The sequence below is a fragment of the Ascaphus truei genome, chromosome 6 (assembly GCF_040206685.1).
Source record: "Ascaphus truei isolate aAscTru1 chromosome 6, aAscTru1.hap1, whole genome shotgun sequence".
In the NCBI taxonomy this organism is placed as follows: domain Eukaryota; kingdom Metazoa; phylum Chordata; class Amphibia; order Anura; family Ascaphidae; genus Ascaphus; species Ascaphus truei.
In genome coordinates, this window is record NC_134488.1 from 108,856,796 (window position 1) to 108,884,454 (window position 27,659).

General features: G+C 45.2%; 1 protein-coding gene across 1 annotated transcript in view; it reads right to left on the minus strand.

Annotated features, from left to right (window-relative positions):
- Positions 1 to 24,875: 24,875 nt before the first annotated feature.
- Positions 24,876 to 27,659, minus strand: part of TBC1D17 (TBC1 domain family member 17) — a 42,563-nt gene continuing 39,779 nt past the window's right edge. Inside the window, exon 17 of the mRNA XM_075605713.1 lies at positions 24,876 to 27,014. Within this exon, the coding sequence (XP_075461828.1) occupies positions 26,802 to 27,014 (213 nt within the window). The 3' untranslated portion in view covers positions 24,876 to 26,801. The remainder of the gene's footprint in view (positions 27,015 to 27,659) is intronic.

Consider the following 27,659-nt stretch of genomic DNA (forward strand, 5'->3'; position numbering starts at 1 on the left):
AGAGGTGCAGAGCGTGAGTTTCAGGGGTGATTTTACGGTAAAATGTTGTCAGGGTGTGTTTGGGTAGAAGGGGGCCAGTGTTGTGGGTTACCCCAAAACATGTACTCAAGAATCCCCCCAGATTCCTGAGGACATAAGGAACACAGACCACCGGATAAAATCCTCCCTATAAAGCAGTTTGCAGGTCCTCACCAAATCTCCCTGCTTCAGCACAGGCCAGGACAGTAAGAACGGGCAGGGAACTGAATTACATTACAGGTCCCGGTATATGCCCAAACCCCAGAACCCAGTGTGGGGGTTCAGTACATCTCTCACCAAGTATAAGGTGAAGAGAGTTATAGGTATTTTAAGTTAAAGTATAGAGTGCCAGCTCTGCACCCAGTAGTGGCTGCAACATTGCAAATGTATTAAACATGTCTGTGTGTGTCCCACCAGGTATAAGGTGGCGGCAATAATTTCATGAATTAAATGTATGGGTTATTGTGTCCATGTTTCCCTGTAAACCGCGCAAAGGAAAAGGGTTTTTTAAAAAGCAGCAGCTTGCAGCATAGTGCATAGTGTTTAGCTAACTTCGGCTAGGAAGGTCCTGGAGCGCTGAGTTTTGGCTGTGAGTGCTGCTGGAGTAAAATCATTTAAAAGGTTATGCCGCACTTTTTATAAAGGTATATAAAAATTTATGTATAAAAGTCCTCAAGGGTTATGTTTTTGGTAAAGTAATGTTCAGAGGAAGTCATTCAGTGTGGATGAAGGTCAATTTGCATAGGAAACAGAGGAAGCTACCCCGCCCCTAAGCTTCAAAGGACCAGTTTCAAAGGCCGTCCATGTGTTAACCATGTGTTGGCATGGGTATGGAAGCGTTGGACCCTGTGTTAGCAAAAAGGGGTGAAGAAAGAGACTTCAATAAGCCATCCTGCCAAATGGCTGCTCTGTCCAGACTTTCCGGCGCTGAGCCGGCAGGGGGTCTAACATGACAAATGGAAAAAGATGATGTTTGTTGCACATGCCCAGTTGCTATGCTGAAGCTCCCAGTGCCAGTCTACACAGGACTGTCAAACTCCAGGATAGGTGGGATAATTTATTTCCACGCAGGGATTGGCTGGCCAGGTTAGGTATAGGTATTTTTAACCCTATAATAATCCATGCAGCCCATCAGGAATCAGTTCCATCTAAGAGTCATCATGCGGTAACAGATTCACCTAAGATTTATCATGCAGTGAAAGATCCATCCTGTAACAAGACTTAACATCGTAACTAGTAAGTTATTTACTATTATTATTTTGTTGTAATTGTAAATCAAGCTGTGTATGTTCATTGTGTAAATAAATTATAATTTATTTTATCTCTTGCTTTGCTCAATCAAAGGATCCGGGTAATTAAGGTGTTAAAAGCATTGGTCTCCCGTGACAACCCCCCCGATGGGATGTTACCGGGGGAGCGCTGTTACCCTTCATCATATCCAAGACAGGGCCAGGACAAACCACCACGCACTGTGAGGAACCCTGGGTACCTGGGCACATAGACTGTGCAAAGTTGGGGCAACCCCTCTGATGGGATGTTACCGGGGGAGTGCTGTTACCCTTCTTCAGTTACTGGAAAACGGGCCAGGGCCATCACCGTGGACTGTGAGGACCCTTGGGTATCAATGCACATAGACTGTGTATATGGGACGGGACCTTTCAGGCTCTGGGGCAACCCGTGCACCAAGCAGGACGGGCTGTGCTTTTGGGGGCGTACCCAGTGGGAAAATTATCCCAGGAGCGTGTACATCACATCTCTGTTCTACAAAGTACTGGCCTCTCACAGTGTACCGTGGGAGACCTTGTGCACCTTCTCAGGCTCTGGACTTGTGTAAAGTCGGTAAAGAGTATGAGGCTGGCCCCTGACGCATCCCCGGGGACCCCGTGTAAGTGTATTCTAGCTCTATTGCAGTGCTCCCAAAATGGAGTGCGTAGTGAAGCAAGATGGCACTCCCGCCAAACAGTAGGACCACGTGGGTTGAAGGAGGCCAATGCCCTTTCTGCAAAATCCCAGTCTGCAAAAACACAGTTTGCAAAAAGTTCTGAAAAGTTGCAATCTTGTTTGGCGGCAAAGTGAAGCCCCACCCCTCATTGTGACTGGCTCATCCGGAGCCTGGTCACTACTTGGTCCCACCACTAGTGGTTTCATGTGGTAGGTTCTTTCTGTCTGTATTGTAGCAGGTGTTCACGTGGGGCTTTTTGTGCAGATGTAATAGTCTTTGATTTGTATCCCTTCTATCTGAACGATTTGGTCAGAGTTGTGAGATGCCTGTTTCTGTCTTCAATGTCAGAGCATATGCGGTGGTATCTTATATCCTGGCTGTGTATGATACCTTGTTTTGTATGAGTGGGATGGAAGCTGGAGTTGTGGAGGTAACTGCATCTGTCTGTTGGTTTCTTGTATACAGATGTGTGTAGTTTGCCATTTTTCAGTGTTACTGTTGTATCTAGAAAGTTTACTAGGTTTGCAGAATAATCAATTTTGAGCTTAATTGGTGGATGGAATGAGTTCAGGGACTCATGGAATTGTTTTAGGTTTCCCTCACCCTCGGTCCATATTATAAACAGGTCATCAATGTATCTGTAGTATTTGTAGGGTTTGTGGGGGCATGTAGTTAGGAATCTTTGTTCAAGATTTGCCATGAAAAGATTGGCATATTGCAGTGCCATGTTGGTACCCATTGCAGTCCCCATTAGTTGTAGGTACACGCAATTAGTCAACAGAAAACTTCATAACGAACATAAAGATACTGATAATTGCACAAAACTGTGCAACAACACATGTTGCAAACTCTGCAAACATATATGCCAAGATCCCACAGCCAGTCACAACCATGGAACACTCAATGTTAAAGGATCATACTGCTGCACATCCAGGATTCTGGGAAATGACATGCAAATGAGCACACAGTGCCACCTTTTGTCACAAAACCAGTATTACATGGAACCCATAAGCAAATGCTTGCTGTTTTAAATGCAGCTTTTAAACATATCCTGGGATGAGATGCAAAGCCAGTGAACCCACTCACAGGCAGACTGTTTCGGCCTTGTGGGTCTCATCAGTGTGAGGTTGATTGTACTGGCTTTGCAATTTGAGACAAGAGTAGGTCTTCACCACAAATTATTTACAACAAGTGCACCAACTATACTGTACACACTGTGGGCAGCGCTGCCACACACTTCAGGGTGGGTTGGCTACTGTGGACATCAGGTTGGATAGGTGCCCTGGGCACCTCCATTACGTTGGGGACACTCTCACCAGGATGCAGACTAGGTGGTTGGATGGTGGGATACGGGGTGTGGGTAAGGCCGTGTGAGGCCTGAGTTATATGTATTATAGTGTTACCAATTGCATGTCAGTATACCTGTTATTATATACGCTGTTTGTACTTATTGTATTGAGTCCTGTGAAGGGGTTATCCGGTGCTGTCAGGATCCCTCACAGGTGGAGGCACTGTCACCGGACGATTCAAGTACACCCCAGGCTCCCAGCAGCGGAGGTTCAGGCCTCCTGTGAGCCGCAGGTAAAAGCACCACACCCACACTCAGTAGCTGCCACATCTCCCATAGGGTGGGGGAAACAGCGCTACAATAACATACCTCTAGTCATACATGGCGAGCTATACTGATCTTAATGCTCCTCTCCCACTAGTTCCAAGATTTTTCAACCCCCTCATCCTCTCACCCCCCCTCGTCCTCATCTCACACCATCACCCCCTCCTCCTCCTTCCTCACCCCGCTCCTCCTTTCTCACCACCACCCCCTCCTTCCTCAGCACCAAACCCCTCCTTCCTCACCACCTCCTCATCCTCCTTCTTCACCACCTCCTCATCCTCCTTCCTCACATCCTCCTCCCTCACCTTCTCCCCCTACCTGTGGAGGCAAACAGGGAGGGACTCAGTGGAGCTCTTCTCTCCTCTCCCATGTGCAAAGCTGGAAGGAAACTACATTGCCCAGCATGCAAATGGGGGCGCTGTGCATGTACCTTAATTACATTGAGCCCTCCTATTGGTTAGTCTTCTCCTTGGCTGGGAGGGGGGGGGTGGATGATGCCACCCGTTGCCCTGGTTACCAGACGCTGCAGCCTGCTTCTGAATCGGAGGTAAGAGCCCCTGCATCCAGCCACCCTACTCGCGCTGCCCGCACGTCCAGTGTGTGTGTGTGTGTGTGTGTGTGTGTGTGTGTTGTTTGCTTGGGTTGCCTAATACCCCTGCAATGGCCCTGAATACGTAACGACATATTATTGGAAGATAACTCAATGCTGTGCTAACAGGACATTCAGGCTATTTTTTGCCTATAATTAGTGAGACCAGCTCAAGGTCTCCCCTGGTTCCTGAGGTACCTACCGATGAAGTTACCGGGTTCAAATCCCTCTCCAGGGGAAACAATATGGCTGCCAAATCTCAGGTCATTAGGAAGTCGCAACATTGTTGTGGCAGCTGTACATAATGTGGCATGTCCACGTCATTCTGTTGGCGCAGCTAAAGTGTTTTTCTGCCTAAAGAGGCGGCTGTGGCCCTGTCTAGTGGAATGAGCTTTCACCTTTCAAGGCAGATATTTCCCTGCACTTCTGTGTGGTTCTGTAATGCATTATTGTATCCAACAATAAATGGATGCTTTAGAGGCAGCTTCTCCTTTACAGGGCCCCTGAAAGAATATAAATAACCGGTTTGCTTCCATAAAGTCCTTTGAAGATTTCCATGCCTTCTGTAGATCCAGATTATGAGTGTTTTTCTTTCTAGTTTGATGCAGGATGAGGGAAGAATTATATCCTGATTGAGACAGAAAGCAGATACAATTCCACCAGAACACAGTGGTGCTGTGCACAGAACCACAGTTTATCATGAAAATTGTAAATATGAATGCTTACAAGAAAGGGCATGAATCTCATCCACTCTCCGTGCTGACGTAAAAGCCGTTAAAAATAGTTTCAGCGTGAGGAATTTCAAGGATACTTCCTGGAGAGGTTTAAACAATCCAGCTGGCGACAGTTTTCCAATGCTAGGTTAAGGTCCCAGGAGGGTACTGGGCAATGCGCTCTTGATTTTGGGTATCTGTCATGGGTGACCTGAACAATTTACACCAGGGATCAGTACAATAGACAGAACTGCAGAGTTGAACAAAATTAATTTATTGGAAAAAGTTTCCACAAACTTCCAGTACTTAAAACACGCACACAAACTCACCCAACTGGGGTAACCTAAAGTCCTAGGTGCGGAGACTTCCACCCGGAAGCTTACCCCAATACGCGTTCTCAACTTGCGCCGCTGTCATCTGCTCTCCGCTGGCTAGCAGTTTCAAATTTCCTGCCATTGCTTCACTCCAAACAGCTCTGGCCAATGCTGCACACACAGACTGCAGCAATACTGGCTGCTCCAGACCCCTGCACTGGGTCTCCTCAGTTCCCTTCTGCTGACTCCCTGTCAGCTCTTCCTTTACAGGGGCTCTGCCAGTCCCCTGTCCGCACACAGCCTTCACAAAGAATATTTAGTCCAGAATGACACTCTTGAGGCTGGGTAGAAGGCGTATTTATACCACTGTCCCAGTCAGGGAGATGCCAACTAGTCTGGGTAGGAACAATGTTCTTGGTCTCTGCACATGTCCCTAGATCCAGTTGATGAGATTACTGGGGTTGAAGGTGGGCCAGAACAATGCTGATTCAATCCCCTTCAACAGGCAAACAATACAGATACAGCCCCAGGTCTTTCAGCTTTCTTGCAGTGCAAGTCCACTCTGCAGGTGGTCGACCTCTCCCTGGCTCCTCAACAATGGCCCTAATCACATCAGTGTCCAAGCCTACAATACCAAACTCTGATGTGATTACAGCTCATAGAGAGTTAATCACTACAGGTCCCCACTATTGAACAGAGCTGTACATCACTGGTTTTTTTTATCCTTTAAGAGGAACATATATAGGACTGCTACAATAAACTGTACATACATAAATAACTACATCATATTATTGACAGGTAGGGGTAATGGCGGACGTAACCTTTATATAAAAGCAGCCAAATCTACCCCGACCGTCACAGTATCGCTCTAACAAAACGAACTATGAGCTGAGCCTGCTGAATCCCCCTATGTCTGGAGGCGCTGTCACCAAGAAGAACCAGAGGAATCCCTAAAAGTCTGCCTGTCCCCCCACACCATCGCAGGTACCTCAGCTCTCCTGTGCCAAACATGTAACCAGCACTACACCTAGCAATAGCCATGACAAAATCTCCCAGAGGTGGGGGAACATGTACTACAAATGGAGGCGCTGCTGAGATGTGCAGGCTTTAGAGACTTTTGCACTGGCAGCTGTTAATTAAAGAGGCCGGGCCGGGCCCCTGATGCTACCCCGGGCACCCATATCGTATTCAGGACAGAACTTTGTTGGGGCGACCCCTGTGAGGGTGGGGTGTACCCAGGCCATTGAATAAAGGTGTTATATCCGGTTGGGTGCCCCTGAGCCATATGGGGGAATTGTGATTGTCAGCACTTCAACCCAATCATAGCATGTAATTGCATTTGTAATAAAGGTGTATGTGTATTTTTAATGTTCCAGGAGTGCCAACCAGCGGAGAGGTGCAGAGCGTGAGTTTCAGGGGTGATTTTACGGTAAAATGTTGTCAGGGTGTGTTTGGGTAGAAGGGGGCCAGTGTTGTGGGTTACCCCAAAACATGTACTCAAGAATCCCCCCAGATTCCTGAGGACATAAGGAACACAGACCACCGGATAAAATCCTCCCTATAAAGCAGTTTGCAGGTCCTCACCAAATCTCCCTGCTTCAGCACAGGCCAGGACAGTAAGAACGGGCAGGGAACTGAATTACATTACAGGTCCCGGTATATGCCCAAACCCCAGAACCCAGTGTGGGGGTTCAGTACATCTCTCACCAAGTATAAGGTGAAGAGAGTTATAGGTATTTTAAGTTAAAGTATAGAGTGCCAGCTCTGCACCCAGTAGTGGCTGCAACATTGCAAATGTATTAAACATGTCTGTGTGTGTCCCACCAGGTATAAGGTGGCGGCAATAATTTCATGAATTAAATGTATGGGTTATTGTGTCCATGTTTCCCTGTAAACCGCGCAAAGGAAAAGGGTTTTTTAAAAAGCAGCAGCTTGCAGCATAGTGCATAGTGTTTAGCTAACTTCGGCTAGGAAGGTCCTGGAGCGCTGAGTTTTGGCTGTGAGTGCTGCTGGAGTAAAATCATTTAAAAGGTTATGCCGCACTTTTTATAAAGGTATATAAAAATTTATGTATAAAAGTCCTCAAGGGTTATGTTTTTGGTAAAGTAATGTTCAGAGGAAGTCATTCAGTGTGGATGAAGGTCAATTTGCATAGGAAACAGAGGAAGCTACCCCGCCCCTAAGCTTCAAAGGACCAGTTTCAAAGGCCGTCCATGTGTTAACCATGTGTTGGCATGGGTATGGAAGCGTTGGACCCTGTGTTAGCAAAAAGGGGTGAAGAAAGAGACTTCAATAAGCCATCCTGCCAAATGGCTGCTCTGTCCAGACTTTCCGGCGCTGAGCCGGCAGGGGGTCTAACATGACAAATGGAAAAAGATGATGTTTGTTGCACATGCCCAGTTGCTATGCTGAAGCTCCCAGTGCCAGTCTACACAGGACTGTCAAACTCCAGGATAGGTGGGATAATTTATTTCCACGCAGGGATTGGCTGGCCAGGTTAGGTATAGGTATTTTTAACCCTATAATAATCCATGCAGCCCATCAGGAATCAGTTCCATCTAAGAGTCATCATGCGGTAACAGATTCACCTAAGATTTATCATGCAGTGAAAGATCCATCCTGTAACAAGACTTAACATCGTAACTAGTAAGTTATTTACTATTATTATTTTGTTGTAATTGTAAATCAAGCTGTGTATGTTCATTGTGTAAATAAATTATAATTTATTTTATCTCTTGCTTTGCTCAATCAAAGGATCCGGGTAATTAAGGTGTTAAAAGCATTGGTCTCCCGTGACAACCCCCCCGATGGGATGTTACCGGGGGAGCGCTGTTACCCTTCATCATATCCAAGACAGGGCCAGGACAAACCACCACGCACTGTGAGGAACCCTGGGTACCTGGGCACATAGACTGTGCAAAGTTGGGGCAACCCCTCTGATGGGATGTTACCGGGGGAGTGCTGTTACCCTTCTTCAGTTACTGGAAAACGGGCCAGGGCCATCACCGTGGACTGTGAGGACCCTTGGGTATCAATGCACATAGACTGTGTATATGGGACGGGACCTTTCAGGCTCTGGGGCAACCCGTGCACCAAGCAGGACGGGCTGTGCTTTTGGGGGCGTACCCAGTGGGAAAATTATCCCAGGAGCGTGTACATCACATCTCTGTTCTACAAAGTACTGGCCTCTCACAGTGTACCGTGGGAGACCTTGTGCACCTTCTCAGGCTCTGGACTTGTGTAAAGTCGGTAAAGAGTATGAGGCTGGCCCCTGACGCATCCCCGGGGACCCCGTGTAAGTGTATTCTAGCTCTATTGCAGTGCTCCCAAAATGGAGTGCGTAGTGAAGCAAGATGGCACTCCCGCCAAACAGTAGGACCACGTGGGTTGAAGGAGGCCAATGCCCTTTCTGCAAAATCCCAGTCTGCAAAAACACAGTTTGCAAAAAGTTCTGAAAAGTTGCAATCTTGTTTGGCGGCAAAGTGAAGCCCCACCCCTCATTGTGACTGGCTCATCCGGAGCCTGGTCACTACTTGGTCCCACCACTAGTGGTTTCATGTGGTAGGTTCTTTCTGTCTGTATTGTAGCAGGTGTTCACGTGGGGCTTTTTGTGCAGATGTAATAGTCTTTGATTTGTATCCCTTCTATCTGAACGATTTGGTCAGAGTTGTGAGATGCCTGTTTCTGTCTTCAATGTCAGAGCATATGCGGTGGTATCTTATATCCTGGCTGTGTATGATACCTTGTTTTGTATGAGTGGGATGGAAGCTGGAGTTGTGGAGGTAACTGCATCTGTCTGTTGGTTTCTTGTATACAGATGTGTGTAGTTTGCCATTTTTCAGTGTTACTGTTGTATCTAGAAAGTTTACTAGGTTTGCAGAATAATCAATTTTGAGCTTAATTGGTGGATGGAATGAGTTCAGGGACTCATGGAATTGTTTTAGGTTTCCCTCACCCTCGGTCCATATTATAAACAGGTCATCAATGTATCTGTAGTATTTGTAGGGTTTGTGGGGGCATGTAGTTAGGAATCTTTGTTCAAGATTTGCCATGAAAAGATTGGCATATTGCAGTGCCATGTTGGTACCCATTGCAGTCCCCATTAGTTGTAGGTACACGCAATTAGTCAACAGAAAACTTCATAACGAACATAAAGATACTGATAATTGCACAAAACTGTGCAACAACACATGTTGCAAACTCTGCAAACATATATGCCAAGATCCCACAGCCAGTCACAACCATGGAACACTCAATGTTAAAGGATCATACTGCTGCACATCCAGGATTCTGGGAAATGACATGCAAATGAGCACACAGTGCCACCTTTTGTCACAAAACCAGTATTACATGGAACCCATAAGCAAATGCTTGCTGTTTTAAATGCAGCTTTTAAACATATCCTGGGATGAGATGCAAAGCCAGTGAACCCACTCACAGGCAGACTGTTTCGGCCTTGTGGGTCTCATCAGTGTGAGGTTGATTGTACTGGCTTTGCAATTTGAGACAAGAGTAGGTCTTCACCACAAATTATTTACAACAAGTGCACCAACTATACTGTACACACTGTGGGCAGCGCTGCCACACACTTCAGGGTGGGTTGGCTACTGTGGACATCAGGTTGGATAGGTGCCCTGGGCACCTCCATTACGTTGGGGACACTCTCACCAGGATGCAGACTAGGTGGTTGGATGGTGGGATACGGGGTGTGGGTAAGGCCGTGTGAGGCCTGAGTTATATGTATTATAGTGTTACCAATTGCATGTCAGTATACCTGTTATTATATACGCTGTTTGTACTTATTGTATTGAGTCCTGTGAAGGGGTTATCCGGTGCTGTCAGGATCCCTCACAGGTGGAGGCACTGTCACCGGACGATTCAAGTACACCCCAGGCTCCCAGCAGCGGAGGTTCAGGCCTCCTGTGAGCCGCAGGTAAAAGCACCACACCCACACTCAGTAGCTGCCACATCTCCCATAGGGTGGGGGAAACAGCGCTACAATAACATACCTCTAGTCATACATGGCGAGCTATACTGATCTTAATGCTCCTCTCCCACTAGTTCCAAGATTTTTCAACCCCCTCATCCTCTCACCCCCCCTCGTCCTCATCTCACACCATCACCCCCTCCTCCTCCTTCCTCACCCCGCTCCTCCTTTCTCACCACCACCCCCTCCTTCCTCAGCACCAAACCCCTCCTTCCTCACCACCTCCTCATCCTCCTTCTTCACCACCTCCTCATCCTCCTTCCTCACATCCTCCTCCCTCACCTTCTCCCCCTACCTGTGGAGGCAAACAGGGAGGGACTCAGTGGAGCTCTTCTCTCCTCTCCCATGTGCAAAGCTGGAAGGAAACTACATTGCCCAGCATGCAAATGGGGGCGCTGTGCATGTACCTTAATTACATTGAGCCCTCCTATTGGTTAGTCTTCTCCTTGGCTGGGAGGGGGGGGGTGGATGATGCCACCCGTTGCCCTGGTTACCAGACGCTGCAGCCTGCTTCTGAATCGGAGGTAAGAGCCCCTGCATCCAGCCACCCTACTCGCGCTGCCCGCACGTCCAGTGTGTGTGTGTGTGTGTGTGTGTGTGTTGTTTGCTTGGGTTGCCTAATACCCCTGCAATGGCCCTGAATACGTAACGACATATTATTGGAAGATAACTCAATGCTGTGCTAACAGGACATTCAGGCTATTTTTTGCCTATAATTAGCTTTGAAGATGCGTGTTAACCTCAGGGAACATAATGTCTGTTCGTATTCTAGGTAATATCACGTTATGAGCCCGGATTTAACAGAGCCTTGTGGATCTGGGAAGAACTTAGACCGAGTTCTTCTGGCCAAGAGCCCTTTATCTTAATAGCCTTAATACCAGGGCTGGGCAACACCATTTCTCAAGGGCCCACATACAGGTCAGGGTTTCAGGATATCCCAGCTTTAGCACAGGTGGTACAGTCTTAGACTGAACCACTGAGCCACCTGTGCTGAAGCAGGGATATCCTGAAAACCTGACCTGTTGGTTTTAATGCAGGGGCAGGCAAAGCCATTGTATGCTCGCTATAAATTAAATGCCGCAGCTTTTCTATCACTAATACCATTCTTTCACATGTCTTTTCATCTGTGTCCAAGGTCAGCTTTATGATGCCATCTTGTGGCTAAACCGCGATGGTTCAAGAACAACGTTTTGAAAGCAGCTACATCCTATGACCCCCCTACTCAATGCAGAAAAGAAACGGGGTCACTCAGTTTACAATACATCAACTTCAATTCAAATGGGTGCCTCATTACCGGTGTATTGCTTCTCACTATTTGCCTCATGCCGTAAGCGCTGATAAGCCCCTTATCGCCAGTTTCTCGCAAAAAAAAGCCTACTGCGATTCAGTGAGCCCCGAGAAGCTGGCGATACGAGCAAAATTCGGCGTTTTTTTTTTTTACCAGAGTGTTATAGTACTATAAAAAGCCGGTTCAGTGCGATATTGCCCTGTTATCTAAGCTTTGTGAATAGCAACACAGGCAATATCGCAGTATAAGGGCATTTATACTGCTATAAGCCACTTATCGAAGTTTAGTGAATGAGCCCCAAATTCTTTCGTTTTCTGCAGTCAAAAGCACTATTTCTTTGCTGCCTGTGGATGTTGGCTATGTTTAGGCTGCTATATATATATATATATATATATATATATATATATATATATATATATATATATAGTGTGTGTGTGCAATGCATTGTCGGCCCTGCTGTTGACAAAGGAGTAACCATGACATGCTGCAGTGAACTTGAATTTTCGGGCATTGCAGAACATTTTAATTGTTGCTAGACTCAGGTAATCTAACACAGGGGTGCTCAACTCCAGTCCTCAAGCCCGCCTCCCCCCTCCCCAACAGTTCCGGTTTTCAGGATATCCCGGCTTTAGCACAGGTGGCTCAATCAGAGGCTCAGTTGAAGACTGAACCTCTGATTGAGCCACCTGTGCTGAAGCAGGGACTGATTGAGCATCTTGTGCTGAAGCTGGGATATCCTGGAAACCTTACCTGTTGGGGGGTGGGGGGTCTTGACCACTGGAGTTAAGCACCACTGGTCTAATTCACCAGCAAGGGACAAGGTAAGAAATCTAGTGTTATATGCAAGGATGATGCAGCATTTGTGTAAATGCACTTTTTAAGGAGTTTAATTTTATACAGCACAGGGAGTGTACTCAATGCTCTTGCTGTACAATACAGTCGTCCTTACCATAGAGCTTGTAATATTATGTATGAACTACTGTACGAGGCACAGATGGTGATTTGTCAAAGGTCATTCTTGAACCATAGTCTTCTATATCACAGGGCACTGTCCTAAATACAAGAATACTCATGAAATCCAGATCAGCATTGCAAGTATTGAGGCTAATTGAACCCAGTCTGTGTAAAGCATGAATAAGTATTAGTAGGACCCACAAAAATGAAGCATTTCACTTAGTGAATCTATGAACTTGCATTCATTGACAAGTGTTAATCACCTATTTGGTTGGTTATTAAAGATTGCACTGTTTGCTTTAACATTATTATTTATTATGAATTCAATCATTGTTGGCATTTTCTTTTAATACAAAGCTTATAACTAAATATACAATAATGAATAATCATAACTAGCTAAATTATAAAATAGCAGAATTTGTATTTGTTCATCCTATTATTTAATGCCGCAATCCCCCTAGCCCCAATGTTAACCCCCATTATTCTTTTTGTAGAGTGGAAACCAAGGGGTCTCTAGAGCTGAACAATGCTATTTCCAGCTCAAGGTCTCCCCTGGTTCCTGAGGTACCTACCGATGAAGTTACCGGGTTCAAATCCCTCTCCAGGGGAAACAATATGGCTGCCAAATCTCAGGTCATTAGGAAGTCGCAACATTGTTGTGGCAGCTGTACATAATGTGGCATGTCCACGTCATTCTGTTGGCGCAGCTAAAGTGTTTTTCTGCCTAAAGAGGCGGCTGTGGCCCTGTCTAGTGGAATGAGCTTTCACCTTTCAAGGCAGATATTTCCCTGCACTTCTGTGTGGTTCTGTAATGCATTATTGTATCCAACAATAAATGGATGCTTTAGAGGCAGCTTCTCCTTTACAGGGCCCCTGAAAGAATATAAATAACCGGTTTGCTTCCATAAAGTCCTTTGAAGATTTCCATGCCTTCTGTAGATCCAGATTATGAGTGTTTTTCTTTCTAGTTTGATGCAGGATGAGGGAAGAATTATATCCTGATTGAGACAGAAAGCAGATACAATTCCACCAGAACACAGTGGTGCTGTGCACAGAACCACAGTTTATCATGAAAATTGTAAATATGAATGCTTACAAGAAAGGGCATGAATCTCATCCACTCTCCGTGCTGACGTAAAAGCCGTTAAAAATAGTTTCAGCGTGAGGAATTTCAAGGATACTTCCTGGAGAGGTTTAAACAATCCAGCTGGCGACAGTTTTCCAATGCTAGGTTAAGGTCCCAGGAGGGTACTGGGCAATGCGCTCTTGATTTTGGGTATCTGTCATGGGTGACCTGAACAATTTACACCAGGGATCAGTACAATAGACAGAACTGCAGAGTTGAACAAAATTAATTTATTGGAAAAAGTTTCCACAAACTTCCAGTACTTAAAACACGCACACAAACTCACCCAACTGGGGTAACCTAAAGTCCTAGGTGCGGAGACTTCCACCCGGAAGCTTACCCCAATACGCGTTCTCAACTTGCGCCGCTGTCATCTGCTCTCCGCTGGCTAGCAGTTTCAAATTTCCTGCCATTGCTTCACTCCAAACAGCTCTGGCCAATGCTGCACACACAGACTGCAGCAATACTGGCTGCTCCAGACCCCTGCACTGGGTCTCCTCAGTTCCCTTCTGCTGACTCCCTGTCAGCTCTTCCTTTACAGGGGCTCTGCCAGTCCCCTGTCCGCACACAGCCTTCACAAAGAATATTTAGTCCAGAATGACACTCTTGAGGCTGGGTAGAAGGCGTATTTATACCACTGTCCCAGTCAGGGAGATGCCAACTAGTCTGGGTAGGAACAATGTTCTTGGTCTCTGCACATGTCCCTAGATCCAGTTGATGAGATTACTGGGGTTGAAGGTGGGCCAGAACAATGCTGATTCAATCCCCTTCAACAGGCAAACAATACAGATACAGCCCCAGGTCTTTCAGCTTTCTTGCAGTGCAAGTCCACTCTGCAGGTGGTCGACCTCTCCCTGGCTCCTCAACAATGGCCCTAATCACATCAGTGTCCAAGCCTACAATACCAAACTCTGATGTGATTACAGCTCATAGAGAGTTAATCACTACAGGTCCCCACTATTGAACAGAGCTGTACATCACTGGTTTTTTTTATCCTTTAAGAGGAACATATATAGGACTGCTACAATAAACTGTACATACATAAATAACTACATCATATTATTGACAGGTAGGGGTAATGGCGGACGTAACCTTTATATAAAAGCAGCCAAATCTACCCCGACCGTCACAGTATCGCTCTAACAAAACGAACTATGAGCTAATGGACGTTCTATTAGAACTTCTGCTAATGGCAGCTGGAATGAAACATCTAGGGCTGAAATTTACACTTACAGAGAGGCAGGTTTCAGGCCCTCTCTTTAGAACAGTTGAGAAAGCTCTTCCAGATGCTAGAAGATATCCTTGAAGTTATTGTTTTCCTTGACTGCAGCATTGTATCACTGGATCAGATACGCATCTATCCCTCAAAATCAGTATTTCACTCTCCAGGCCATGAGGTGAAGCATTAAAGGATCTGGGTGGAAAATTGGACCTTGTGACTAACCTTACTAGGCCTAAGAGGTCAATGAGAGGCTTTCAGGATGACCATTTGCTTTGTTCCTCTTCATTTTCTTCCGTACTTCCTAGCACACAGAGAAAGGAGGGCCGTACACAGGAGCACAATCCACAAAATGATTGACATTGCGTCTATGATAGTTGCTTAGTGATCTCTCCATCCTGCTGCATGTATTGGTAGTGAAAAAATAACAAACTGCGCACAAAATGTGAAGGGAAATAAAGGAAAATAACCAAGAGGCAATATATTTGCCACAAACGTGACCTTTACGTGACCTTAGGCCAGGGTATAATAGAGTCGGCTGCTGTGCTCAAAAAGATGTCTCACATCTCATGAAACTGGAAAAAAGCAAGAGGAAAAAGCGCACAACTCATGGTATAGTATATAAATCTATATTGGTGGAAGTGACGATGGTAAGTTATTTATTTATTTTATTTATTTATAAAATATTTTACCAGGAAGTAATACATTGAGAGTTACCTCTCGTTTTCAAGTATGTCCTGGGCACAGAGTTAAGACAAATAATACATGGTTACAAATACAATTACATAAGTGAACAGGGTATGCATTATATACAAGACATTGCGTGCACAGTTAAAGATAATACATATTATAAGCATTTGTAACAGTTACAGTCCAGATTAAAATGTGAGACAGCTTTAGTTTTGAAAGAACTTAAACTGGTGGTGGATGTGAGAGTCTCCGGTAGGTTGTTCCAGTTTTGGGGTGCACGGTAAGAGAAGGAGGAGCGGCCGGATACTTTGTTGAGCCTTGGGACCATGAACAGTCTTTTGGAGTCAGATCTCAGGTGATAAGTGCTGCATGTGGTTGGGGTGAGGAGCTTGTTCAGGTAGCTGGGTAGCTTGCCCAGAAAGTATTTGAAGGCAAGACAGGAAAGGTGAAGTTTGCGCCTAGACTCAAGTGATGACCAATCTAGTTCTTTGATCATTTCGCAGTGAAGTGTGTTGTAGTTGCATTGGAGAACAAAACGGCATATTGAATTGTAGAGGGTGTCAAGTTTGCTAAGGTGGGTTTGGGGTGCTGAGCCATATACTATGTCTCCATAGTCGATAATTGGCATTAGCATCTGCTGTGCGATAAGCTTTCTGACCAGCAGGCTTAGGGAGGATTTGTTCCTGTAAAGTACACCTAGTTTGGCATAGGTTGTGGATGTCAGGGTATCAATGTGCATTCCGAATGTTAAGTGGGAGTCAAACCATATTCCCAGGTATTTAAAACTAGTAACAGGAGTTAGGGTGGTGTTAGCGTTGGTTCTGATCTGGAGCTCAGTCACTGGAAGTTACACACGTACAACAAAGCTGTAGTTAAGGGCATTATATGCAATAACCAGCATATATTATCACAATCACAAGGAATGTCATGGGTGGACTCCGACGTCAGCTGTTCGGTCAGATGGACGAGATGTTTCTTTAAATCGCCTCACTGGTAAGCGGATGATGTCCAGAGCAATGGGGGGATAGCAATCCAAGTGACCCCCACGGTAGAGTCTGAGACAGTTGTTTAAATACAGCGCCAATGCTGCCAAAAACATAGCTGTATTGCTAGCCTGTATACTAGTGGGTGACCACCAGATACAACACCATTAAGCAGCCAACGCCGCAAGGTGGGAAGCGAGTCACAGATTATACTGCACAGGTGATAATTGATACTAGCAGCTACTAGCAATAGCATATAGAGTAAAGTTCAGAAAACTAGCGTATCACTAACAATATCCATATTAAGCAACATGAACATTAATAGAGCGCCACCCCGGACAGAAGCTTGTGACGGGCTAACCTGTAAATCAGAGGGCGACAGTCAGTGACGTAACTGCTGAGCCGCAAAGCATGTATTGGTAGTTTGCAATTGTCTGGCGTAGCCATCAGGTCTATGACCGGATGACCCCATATAAGGACAATCTGATGAAACACTTGCGAGAGTGCCCACTCTCCAGCGGATATCTTCTTTCAATTGAGACCGCCATCAGGTGACCTCCTTTTAGCTGGCTAGTCTTAGAACCTCATCATGTCGTGTTTTACCGCTCAGATTTCTAGAATATGGATCAGTAACCTGGCTTCCTCTTTTCTTCCAATCTTCAGGTTGGAGTCGGCAAAGATTTTCCCAGAGTCAGATTCCTCCAACCAAGTAGCCATTTTAGGCTTATATTTAGTTTAGCTTGATATGAGAATATTTTAAAATACATTCTGGGAATTCTTGTTCCAGATAAATAAGAAATTTCATTGGAGAAAAGTTGGGTGAAATCGTGCCTATGAAACAATTTCTATTGTTGCATTGAATACGCCTTTTAGCCTCATGAAATCTCGACTTGAAGGATGGTTTTGTGTCTTAAATCTGCCGACACACTCTCTAATGGAAGATAAACCATTCCTTTTATCTGTAGAAATGTACACCTAAGAAGCGTATTTGTTTTGATGGTAATAAATTGCTTTTCTTCTGAATTATGAGCCAGCCATGTTCCTGGCAATATGTTCTGAACTGTTTTCATATGATCTGAAGCTTCCTTTTCTGATGTTGCTACTATTGTTTTATAGTCTACTCTAGATATAGAATGGCGATTCCTTTTTGACAGACATGAGCTGCTACTACCACAAATATGTTTGTAAACACCCTTGGCACTGTTGATATGCCAAATGGTACAGATTTGAATCCACCCACTGGGATGGATTCCACGATTCGGGCCTGCTGCTCCTCAGGAGCTCTTGATTAATGTAGCTGACCATCGATTACCATATTGCCTGCCTGGTCTATAAGCTCCAGCTTCTTGATATCCTCATCTAGGATTTCGACTGTAGGTATAATCTGGCCCTTCTTGCCTGTGGCAAAATTAATTAATATAAAATGCTCACTCTACCTGTAGGGTGCTCACCCTGGATATTTAAGCTTCCTAGGAAGCTTAGTTACTACACAAAAAAGGTTAGGGGCAATGGGTAAGGGGGAAAGAGAAATATCCTTTAGATAGGGCACTCCTAGATATACCCAAAGTTTGGGTATAGCGCTATGTGAATCACTCCTACTGCTTCTAACCCTCTTACAGTTATGCCCATAGGAGTGATTCGCACAGCGCTTGCAAACGCGATCCGAAACTGCTACGCGGCACTCACTGCCTCAGGGGCTGACATTATTAAACAACTACCGGTTTTTAGCATCTACGGCTGCGGCCAGGCAGGGAGCGGGCGTGCTGGCGCTCGTGCGCTGGGCCCGGCTCGGACGGGCCATTCGTGGCTGGCGAGGTGCGCGCTTGGGGGCGTGTCATGGGGCGCGGCCAAGACGTCATGGAGCTGGTTCGCCCTCATTGGGGGAACCGCTCACGTGACGCGCGAGCGAGCGGCAGATTCAAATTTGCTTGCTTGGCAACGCGCCACGCATGCTCAGGCGCTCGCCCACGCTAGCCACACACATTGCCGCAATGTGTTTCATCGCGGCCCGCGTGATCCCGCTCAGCGCCACCCTGGCCGAGGCCTTAGAAGCCCCGTGGCTTTCTAAGCTTACAATTCAACAAGTGGGGGAATCAGAATCATACGCTAATCATGTACCAGCGTTATTGATTCATACTCTCACCCATCTCACAACCATACGATGTTGACTACCACTGTAAAGTCTGTCTACAGTGTTAACAACACTTTCTATGTACGATAAGTATATTTACAACTTCTTGTAGAGGCAGAAAGCTTTATGAGAGGATCAAACCAGGGGCAATTAGAATCCACTGTCTGTATTATACTACGTACAGTCGTGGTGTTTCATACCCATGTGAGACGGACTATCTAGAGCCAGGGTGGGCAACACTGTCGCCATTCGCCACTTGTGGCGAATTGGCAGTAAAACTGTGGCGAACAGGGCCGCCTTGACACTGTGCGACCCGCAACGGCCCCCTCAAACACCCCCTTCCTTGGTAAGGAGCGCGCTCCAGTGGTGTGACGCACTCCCCTCCCTCCCACACCCCCGCCTGCTCCAGCATGCGCGTGACACATGTGCTCCCTCCCCTCCGAGGCTACTCCATGACTCGCTGATGCCGCGCGCTCCCTCTCCTCCGAGCACGCTCCCCCCCGAGCACGCTCCAGCGTGACGCGCTCCCCTCGAGCGCGCTTCAGCGTGACGTGCTGACGCCCATCCGCCTGTCACCGCCGCGCTGCAATCTGGTAGGTGCAGGGGGGAGGTGCAAGGTGCAGGGGGCAGATGAAGGTTGCAAGGGGGAGATGAGGGGTGCAGGGGGGAGATGAAGGATGAAGAGTGCAGGGGGGAGATGAAGGGTGCAGGGGGGAGATGTAGGGTGCAGGGGTGAGATGAAGGGTGTAGGGGGGAGGTGATGGGGGGGTTAAAGGAGATGGTGATGATGAGGGGGGTGAGGAGATGGTGATGAGGAGGGTAGTGGTGGTGGCGTGAGAGGATAAGGGGGGTTGCGGTCTGAGGGCCGTTCTATAGTGCGTGTGCTTGCTGTGCCGTGCGTGCGGCAGTTATAGTTGGCTGAGGTTAGTCAGCCTTTCTATAATGGTGCCACACGCAAGGCAGTGAGTGTTCTGACAGGGGGAAGATGAGGAAAATAAAGATTTTGCGCCGCTACCGCCACTGAAATGTGCGTGTATATACAATGTTAATAAATAATTTATTAAAGTATTTCTTTATTTATTTCAAACGTATTTATAACACACACATACATTGCACCTCACTCACTCACAGCATACACACAAAAAGCATGCGTCACGTGCACGCGCGTTCGCACTAACACACGCACGGGGGCGCACACACTATAGAACGGCCCTGAGAATGTATAAACTTGTTCAAACAGTGTGTGTTTAAAATGTTCGCATGCGCAACATAATACCTCAATTTGTATATGGTGTGGCTATTTTCACTTCTAATTCGCCACACCTGTGGCTACATTGAAAAATAGGTTGCCCCCCCCTGATCTAGAGGCTATATGTGAACTATTTTGGAGTCAAAGATTATCCTGCAAGACTCCCTTTTCAACATACAAATCTATGGTTAGCATTTGCCAGGGGCAATCAGAATGATCTATCTGTGCAACATATACAGACAGTTTATTCGTACCCCTTGTGAGCCAGATCCATCAATGGTCATTTCTAAACAAAGGGTGGAATCATATAATATCCTGTAGTACCTCTTTAATATACAAAAATAAGAGGTCCGCATCTGCTGCAGAGGATACCTTAAATCAAGAGACAAACGGTCTCTTTTTGAACCATTAAGCTAACATTAGCGTTATATGCATACTGTATCTGCAAAAGGCACAGACTGTCTGTTCCATACCTTTGCCAGTTCTGCCATTTCATAGATCAAAGTATAGAGTATAAGGATGCATCACCATTCTAAAGTATACTCTTAGGTAACTAGTCTCTACTCTATTTGAAGAGATATACAGCTATGTGCTACAAAGGAATAGTTGTGAGATATACTTTTTGATTCATCAAGTTATAGATAGGTACATCAACTATTAGCACCTATCATCATTAGGCACCCAAAGGTAAAAGCGCTAAGTATACCATAGTTTTCTTTGCCAGTGAGTTTGGTTATAGATATTACCACGATCGGCATTCAGCCAGTATACTTTGGATCGAGGACTATATGTACGTTCACTGTCACCAGCGTATGTATTAGCCGCGCTACATTTCATCGTCACCCTCATATTTTAATAGTTTGTTTTTTTTGTGTTAAAGTTTGAGTGTAATAATTATTTGATGTATTCAAATGTATTTTAATTAAAATGTGATTTTTACCAATACTCTATACATCCAGGTATTGGTTACCTTAAAAACTTAACCCACTACCAACCAGTCAAATCTTTGCTAGTCCTAAGTAATATGGTTTAACTGCGTAAAGAGATACCCTAGCTGGGACGCACATTGTTAGCAAGCCAGCTAAAAATGTTGGTATATCTAGGACTGCCCCTATATAAAGGTTATTTCTCTTTTCTCCCTTACACATTTCCCCTAATCTTTTTATCTGTGGTAAAATTAAATTTTACCCCCAGAGATCCTTGAAATAATACTCAAGAGTTTTGAAGAACAGTCTTTTTCTTGACATACCCGATTCTATTCCCTCTTTGAGGTTAGCCGTCGATATTCATATAGTTCTAGTGATACATGCAATGGCTTCAGCCGCCTTCATTGTAGTGGTGATGTAAAGCTTTCGCCAAGACCCCTCAATTCTATCCGTCGGGTCTTTCTGCACTCAACATTATAGCTACAGACACAATTTTTGAGGATGAGAATCTCGGCTTTTAACATCATCTTCCAGAAATGGATACATTTTTGTAAACGTTCTGGCCATTCCTGCTCTTCTCTCCAGCGCTGACCATTCTGACATAATAATGTCCTGACTGACTGATGAACTGGAAAGCATCGACTCATTTTCCTGGGACATAGGAATGCTTGGTCGAGCAGGCACACCTGCTTTTAAAGTTCAATGTTTTGTCCTACCCCCAGCTAAGAGAAGTTATCCACTAGTATCTGACTGCCATGGTGGGATGCAAAAAAAAAAAAAAACTTTTTTGGTGATGTCACGGGAGACCAGCACTTTTAACACTTTTTACCTTCTGCGAGCATTCAATAGGCAAGACAAAGTAGTGGAATAAAATGAGGTTTATTCAGGTGAAACCCGCGTGCATACAATGAATATACAAAATACAGATTAAATACACTTACTGGGTGAAAACTAGCCTCAAATAGGTGTAGGGCGCCTGCTCCGGAAGGCTTACCCAGACTGGGACCTCGTCCCGAGCGTCCTGATAAACTTTTCGGGTAGAATACTCAACCGCGACCGCTTCGTTCTATTCTGAGAATTTGGTCCTCGCGTCTGACTTAGTTTCAGCTAGGCAGACTTTCCTAGCTCCAAAAATGAAGCTAGTTGCTCTGCTATACGCAACAGAGCAACTTTGAAAACCTGCCTTTGCATCATTGACACAAGCCACTAGATGGTCTGGTTCTATGATCGGGCAGTCTCCTTACATAGACACCACTGTTCTATGTTTAACATGGAAGAGAAACCAGCAACCAATCAGAGAACGGATCTTAACTCAGCCAGCTAATCAGAATGGGGGCTCACCTGGCTGCTGACAGAGGAGGGGGCGTGCCAAGCTGAGTGGGTGGAAAATATCAATCGGCCAATGGGAAACATGCCTACCAGCAGCATCATCTTCGCCCAGCCAACCCATTGCCACTCACTGGGCAGGCTCCACTAGGTCTGGCAGTCCAAAAGGTGCCCCAGCAACGTGCCCTTTGTTCTTCGGACCTGGTACTTCACCCTTCCTCGCTCACCAAACCGTCTTCTCACCTCTGGACATTCCCTTCTCTCCTTTGAACGCCGATGTCTGTGCAGACATCCCGGCGCCTATGTAGATGCGCGGACTGACTGTATAGACTTTAATACATATAGTATAAAACCATTATAGCACTGTTTCAATAAACTCATACCTCTTGGGACCCTTATATATGTGGGGGGAATGGGTCTGGGACACGGCTCGAAAATCAGGATTCTGGGTGACACTGGTTGGCCCCGGTGTAATTCACCTCGGGTACCCGTAAATCATGCCTGCACAATGGGGAGATTACGAGACTACCTGTCACTTTGTTCCCCGTACTCCTGCAAACAAGATAAACACATTTTTATCCAAATATCCCATCTAAAACTCCCACTCCCGAAGTCTCATGTTTATTGGGAAAGGGGTACAGTTAAAACCCACAACAGGATAGGTTTTAGATATACATTAGTGTCCCTGGCTTATAGTGCAACTTAGCTGCCAGGGGTAAGCAGCAGGCTTCACCTTTATTTATGAAGACTGGCTACCCCCACGTCACAGTTAATTTCTATTTTCAAGTGCTGCCCCCTTTTTCCACTTTTCATGCGCTAAACTCTTAGCAGCTCATGCAGCAGTTTTATTAATTGTGGACATTGGGTATCTAACAAATGTTAATCGGCTTCATGTTTTTTACTTGACTGTCTGGAAATATGCTGGCAGAATCAATCACCAGTTTTGGTTGGGATGACTTAAAGAGAGTGCCGTTTTGTAGGCAACACACACGCACACAAAAAAAACCCACCCCCCTTGGCCTAAGAATTTAACTAAATGACCCTCACGTCTAAAAAGAAAAGCAGGTACGTATTTAACTATATAATTTGGAATATTGGCTGTAGCACTGAGGCTTTAGGACTTAAAATTTATAGTTGTGTTTTTTTACTTGAGCGACTTCACGTCACAGTAAGGTAAACACAAATACCTCAAAAAGAATCTTCGTAACTCTGCAGTCAAACCTACCAGATCGGAACCAGGATAAAGAAGGACAAAGACCCGTCATCAGGAAGGGAATTTTTATTTTAACTCTGCATACACTTGTAAAAGTGAAATCCCTCATCGAAGGGTTAAATATAAGTGGCACTAAAAAGTGATGACCGTGTTACATCCACACACGATGACAGGAACTGGATTGATGGCGGCAGCAGCAGCAGATTAAAATGTCCATTCACTCAACATGAAATCTAAATGCTTTTATTACAATGTTGATTCTGGGTGATATCACACAATTTTATGAAGCCGAACTCCATAGAGCCTTGTGACAGTGACAAGTGAAGATTTCCAAGAGTTAAGGATCCACCCCCCAAAAAACTGATGTAACCTAATAATTTGGGGTGTAGTTTGCAGCATGCTTCCAACACCCTTCTCCTAGAAAGAGGCTGAAAAACACGCTTGTGCTTCCAACTTGTTGTCCAAGTTGTTGTTGCTGCAAAATAAAAGCAACTTGAACTCCTTGCAGCTACTGAATAGGAGCCCTCCCAGCTTGTTTTATTTTTTATTTTATCTAATAAACTAAATTCCACATGGTAATAATTTTTGTCATTACATTTTAATGTATGCTATTAAAATGCTGGCAGTATATGTATGAGGCGACACTTCCACACCAGCATATATAATTCACCCTGCCTTATTGTGATGTGTATTATGGAAGGTTTTACATATGTAGTATAAGATCAAAATTGTATACTCAGTCTTTCCAATTATCTCCAATTGACCAATTGTATACAGTGTATTAAGTTAGACACTGACTTTTAACATGATCCCTGATGAAGCCCAAAGCTGTGCGAAACGCGTAGTGGTCACAGCACACTACAGCTGATCCTGTTCGGTTTCTGACGCAGCCATCTGAGATGCGTCAGTACTCATCGCACCGGGAATCTCCATTGCGGACACATCCAGGAAGTGTCAGTGATTGTACTGCCTACAGAAAAATGTGTCCCAGCGTGCGTGACATGGAGTCGCACAGTGCCACACTATTCCGAGCGGCCAGCCGAGCAGTGAACCTCAAAATGTGCTTATCATGTAATACCTCAATTGTGTCTACTTACCTTTTACTAACTGTTTTAATACAACTTTTACACTTACCTTGGGTGCGCTCCCTGTTTTTCTACCCTTCTAGCCCTAACCTGGAAGACTGGCCAAATGAAACGTTAAAACATTGGTATCTTTTATCCTCTGCAAAATGAATGCCATTAGTAACACAAGAATGCTCCTTTACATTATTGGGCCAGTGGAATTTACTTCTCTGCCCTTGAATAGGTATGAATAAGGCAATGACATTAAAAAAAAAGACTAATGAGCAGATGGAATCCCCACATCTCGTTCCAACAAACATGATATATTTGGAGAATGTTAGTTGAATTAAAATGAGGAGTTCCTTTCCTGGCACAATATGAAATGGACTATCGAGCACATTCACCAAAACCCATCCAATAGTTCAGTGCAAGTTAACCCCTGGCATAGTGAAGGAGGCCCTACAAGTTTAACCTTTGCAACAGAATCTATACTGAAAACCATGTCCTTCTCTGGAATCAAAACACCACAAGTTAACATTTGCTTTTATTTTAATGCATTTTTAGCCAGGAAGGCTATTATCCAAAGAGGTAGACAGCATGCCAAATAAAATGTTATGTCATTACACAAGGGTATTATTCATAGCCAGTAATTTTATTTCTGAATTCACAAGGTGAAGAAACTTGGCATGTCGCAAGATAGAAAGGCTGCACAGAAAATTAAATGACTGAATCCCGTGCCGGCTGTGTTCCCTTTTTAAACTATGTAGCAAACTACATTATTGTTAAAACCAATATAGTATTCTACAGGGACTCCACATGTGACCTTCACCAATCCATGTAAATATATTTATATATGTATATTAAAAACAGAATGTAGATACAAACAGATATAATACACATAGAAAGATATAAAAAAAGTGCAAAGCTTAATAACATTACCCCACCACTCCTCCTCCATCCATCAACGATTAGCCAAATATCTCCTATTTATTGCAACCACGAGGAAAGTTCCACTGAATGATGAATGAATCATCCGACTGGAATTATTGTATTATGCAGAATTCCTGTTTTTAACCCTTTTGTGGCCAGAGGGGCCTTCAATGCATTTGTAGAGGGGTTAAATGTGCAGTGCCACCTGAGACCAAAGTGAACTAACCGCAGTGATAATCTGATTAAATTACATTTTACAGGTTTTTCTTTTTTTTTATTTAAATAGTCGGCAAAGTTTCAGTGTTTGTAATTAATCTAAAACTTGAGTGATTATTAATCTCGTCGGCACAATCCCGGGGTAGCCAAGTCCAGTCCTCAAGAGCTACCAACAGGTCAGGTTTTCAAGATATCTCTGCTTCAGCACAGGTGACTCAATCAATGGCTCACCTGTACTGAAGCAGGGATATCCTGAAACCCTGACCTGTTGGTAGCTTTTGAGGACTGGGGTTGGCTGACCCTGCTCTATCACAATACTGAGAAACTACGGACCCAGCCCTCCCTGCTGCACGCACGCCTGGCGGCGCGAGCACAGACTACAGCCGCGGTCTGTAGGTGAGCGATGTGCGAGGGGGCGGGGCCATGATGGGGGGGCACATCTGCCTTCCATTGGCCGCACGCGGACCACGTGACCATGTCGCAGCACGGGAAGACAACATTCTTGTCTTGCGTACGCGTCACAGCGCTTTGCGCTCCCACACACACACACACACACACGGCCACAAGCCTGCTCCATAGAGGCCTGTGCTGTGGTGGTGTGTCTGGCGCGCACGCTGTAGCGTGCGCCGCAGCGGCCACTGGGGACCTGGCCATAGACTGTTGCAGAAACCTTCCCATTGTTCTAGTAAATGGGACATTTACAATACAAACTTTGAAACATGCCTTACAAATACTTACATTTATTTAAATATATACACAACAGTTCACTGTAATCCTACATGGGACTGCACCATTAAAAAAAAAAAAAAAAAACCACCATAGGAATGCAGGTTATGGGGGAAGCCCCGATATTGTTCCATAACCCAACTAATGTTCCCACAGAAGCAAGCGTTTAAGAAAAAAAACATGGAATCCTTCAGTTTTCCACGTACAGATACTTTCCATCATCTTGTAACAAACAAACCAGTTTTCATACAACCGCCTACTCGGTTCACCATTAGATAAAGTGTTTCAAAGCGTGAAATAAATAAAGTGAGAGCATCTGTTTTTAGCACAAGATGGGCCTCGTGCAACACACGTGTAAGCCTCTCCCAGGCTCTCGTTACTGTCGCTGTCTTTTGGAAGGAGAACAATGAAGGATAGCTTATTTCGGGAAAGATATTTGGAGCATGGATGTGAAGTGGTATTTGTGCATTGCTAGCTATGTAAAAAGTCACAGCATGGAGTCAGCTTACAACGTACAACGTAAGTGCACGTGGAGAAAGAGTTAATGGGAGCTCGAAAGGTTGGCCTGTGTTAAAGACGACAGGGTCAGGACGAGAGGCTTTGTGAGGTCGTTGTATCCTCTGTGGGCAGGATTTCAATACTGCTGTCAGGCTGGCTGGGGGACACGCTGTCCGTGAGATCCAGCTCGTGTACCTGGCTCGGAGACAGTGGCTGGGGAGGGCTGGCTGTGTCTGGGCTGGGGGTTGGGCACTTGATTTCCGCCAAGCCTAGCAGCTCTTTAACATTGTGGGGTAATTCCTGTGAATTAAGCAAAAAAATTAAAAATATTGAACAGACACACAAAGCTGCTTTCCATGCAGTTCACGCACAAACCGAATACACCTATATATTATTTATCAAACGCAAACATAGTGTATCATATTACCCAAGAAAACCATAACAGAGCAAAAATAGTGCACATAATGTTTTACTGGATACCCCGATACATCGCCTGGATGTTTAGGCTGAATGTTCCTGCATTGCATTTTCCATCACGCTGTTCTAGAATATCTGAATTGACTCCTCTTAAGTTACAAGTAGATTTTCTCTCTTTTTTTTTTTTCTTGGAGCCCTAAATGCCTCTGCCCTCGTCCATTCAAATCCTTGTTAGTCCTGCCAGTGCCCAAATCTGTGTAAAATAGGATTGTTATGGTTTGTTGATTTCTGGTTAGACTGAAGATCAAAGCTCTTGTGGCCAATTCGTACCTTTCTGCAGAGAAGTATTCAGAGAGTATGGACAAGTGAAGGTACGGTAGGTCTGGCAGAGGCATATACATGCACACAGGGCCGGTGCAAGGGGATTCGGCCCCTAGGTGAACCCCCCACAAACTTCCAGATGTTTTTAATGTTATTATAGCCCCATTCTCTCACCCCCTCCTCTTCCTCTCTTGTCACCGCGCCCCC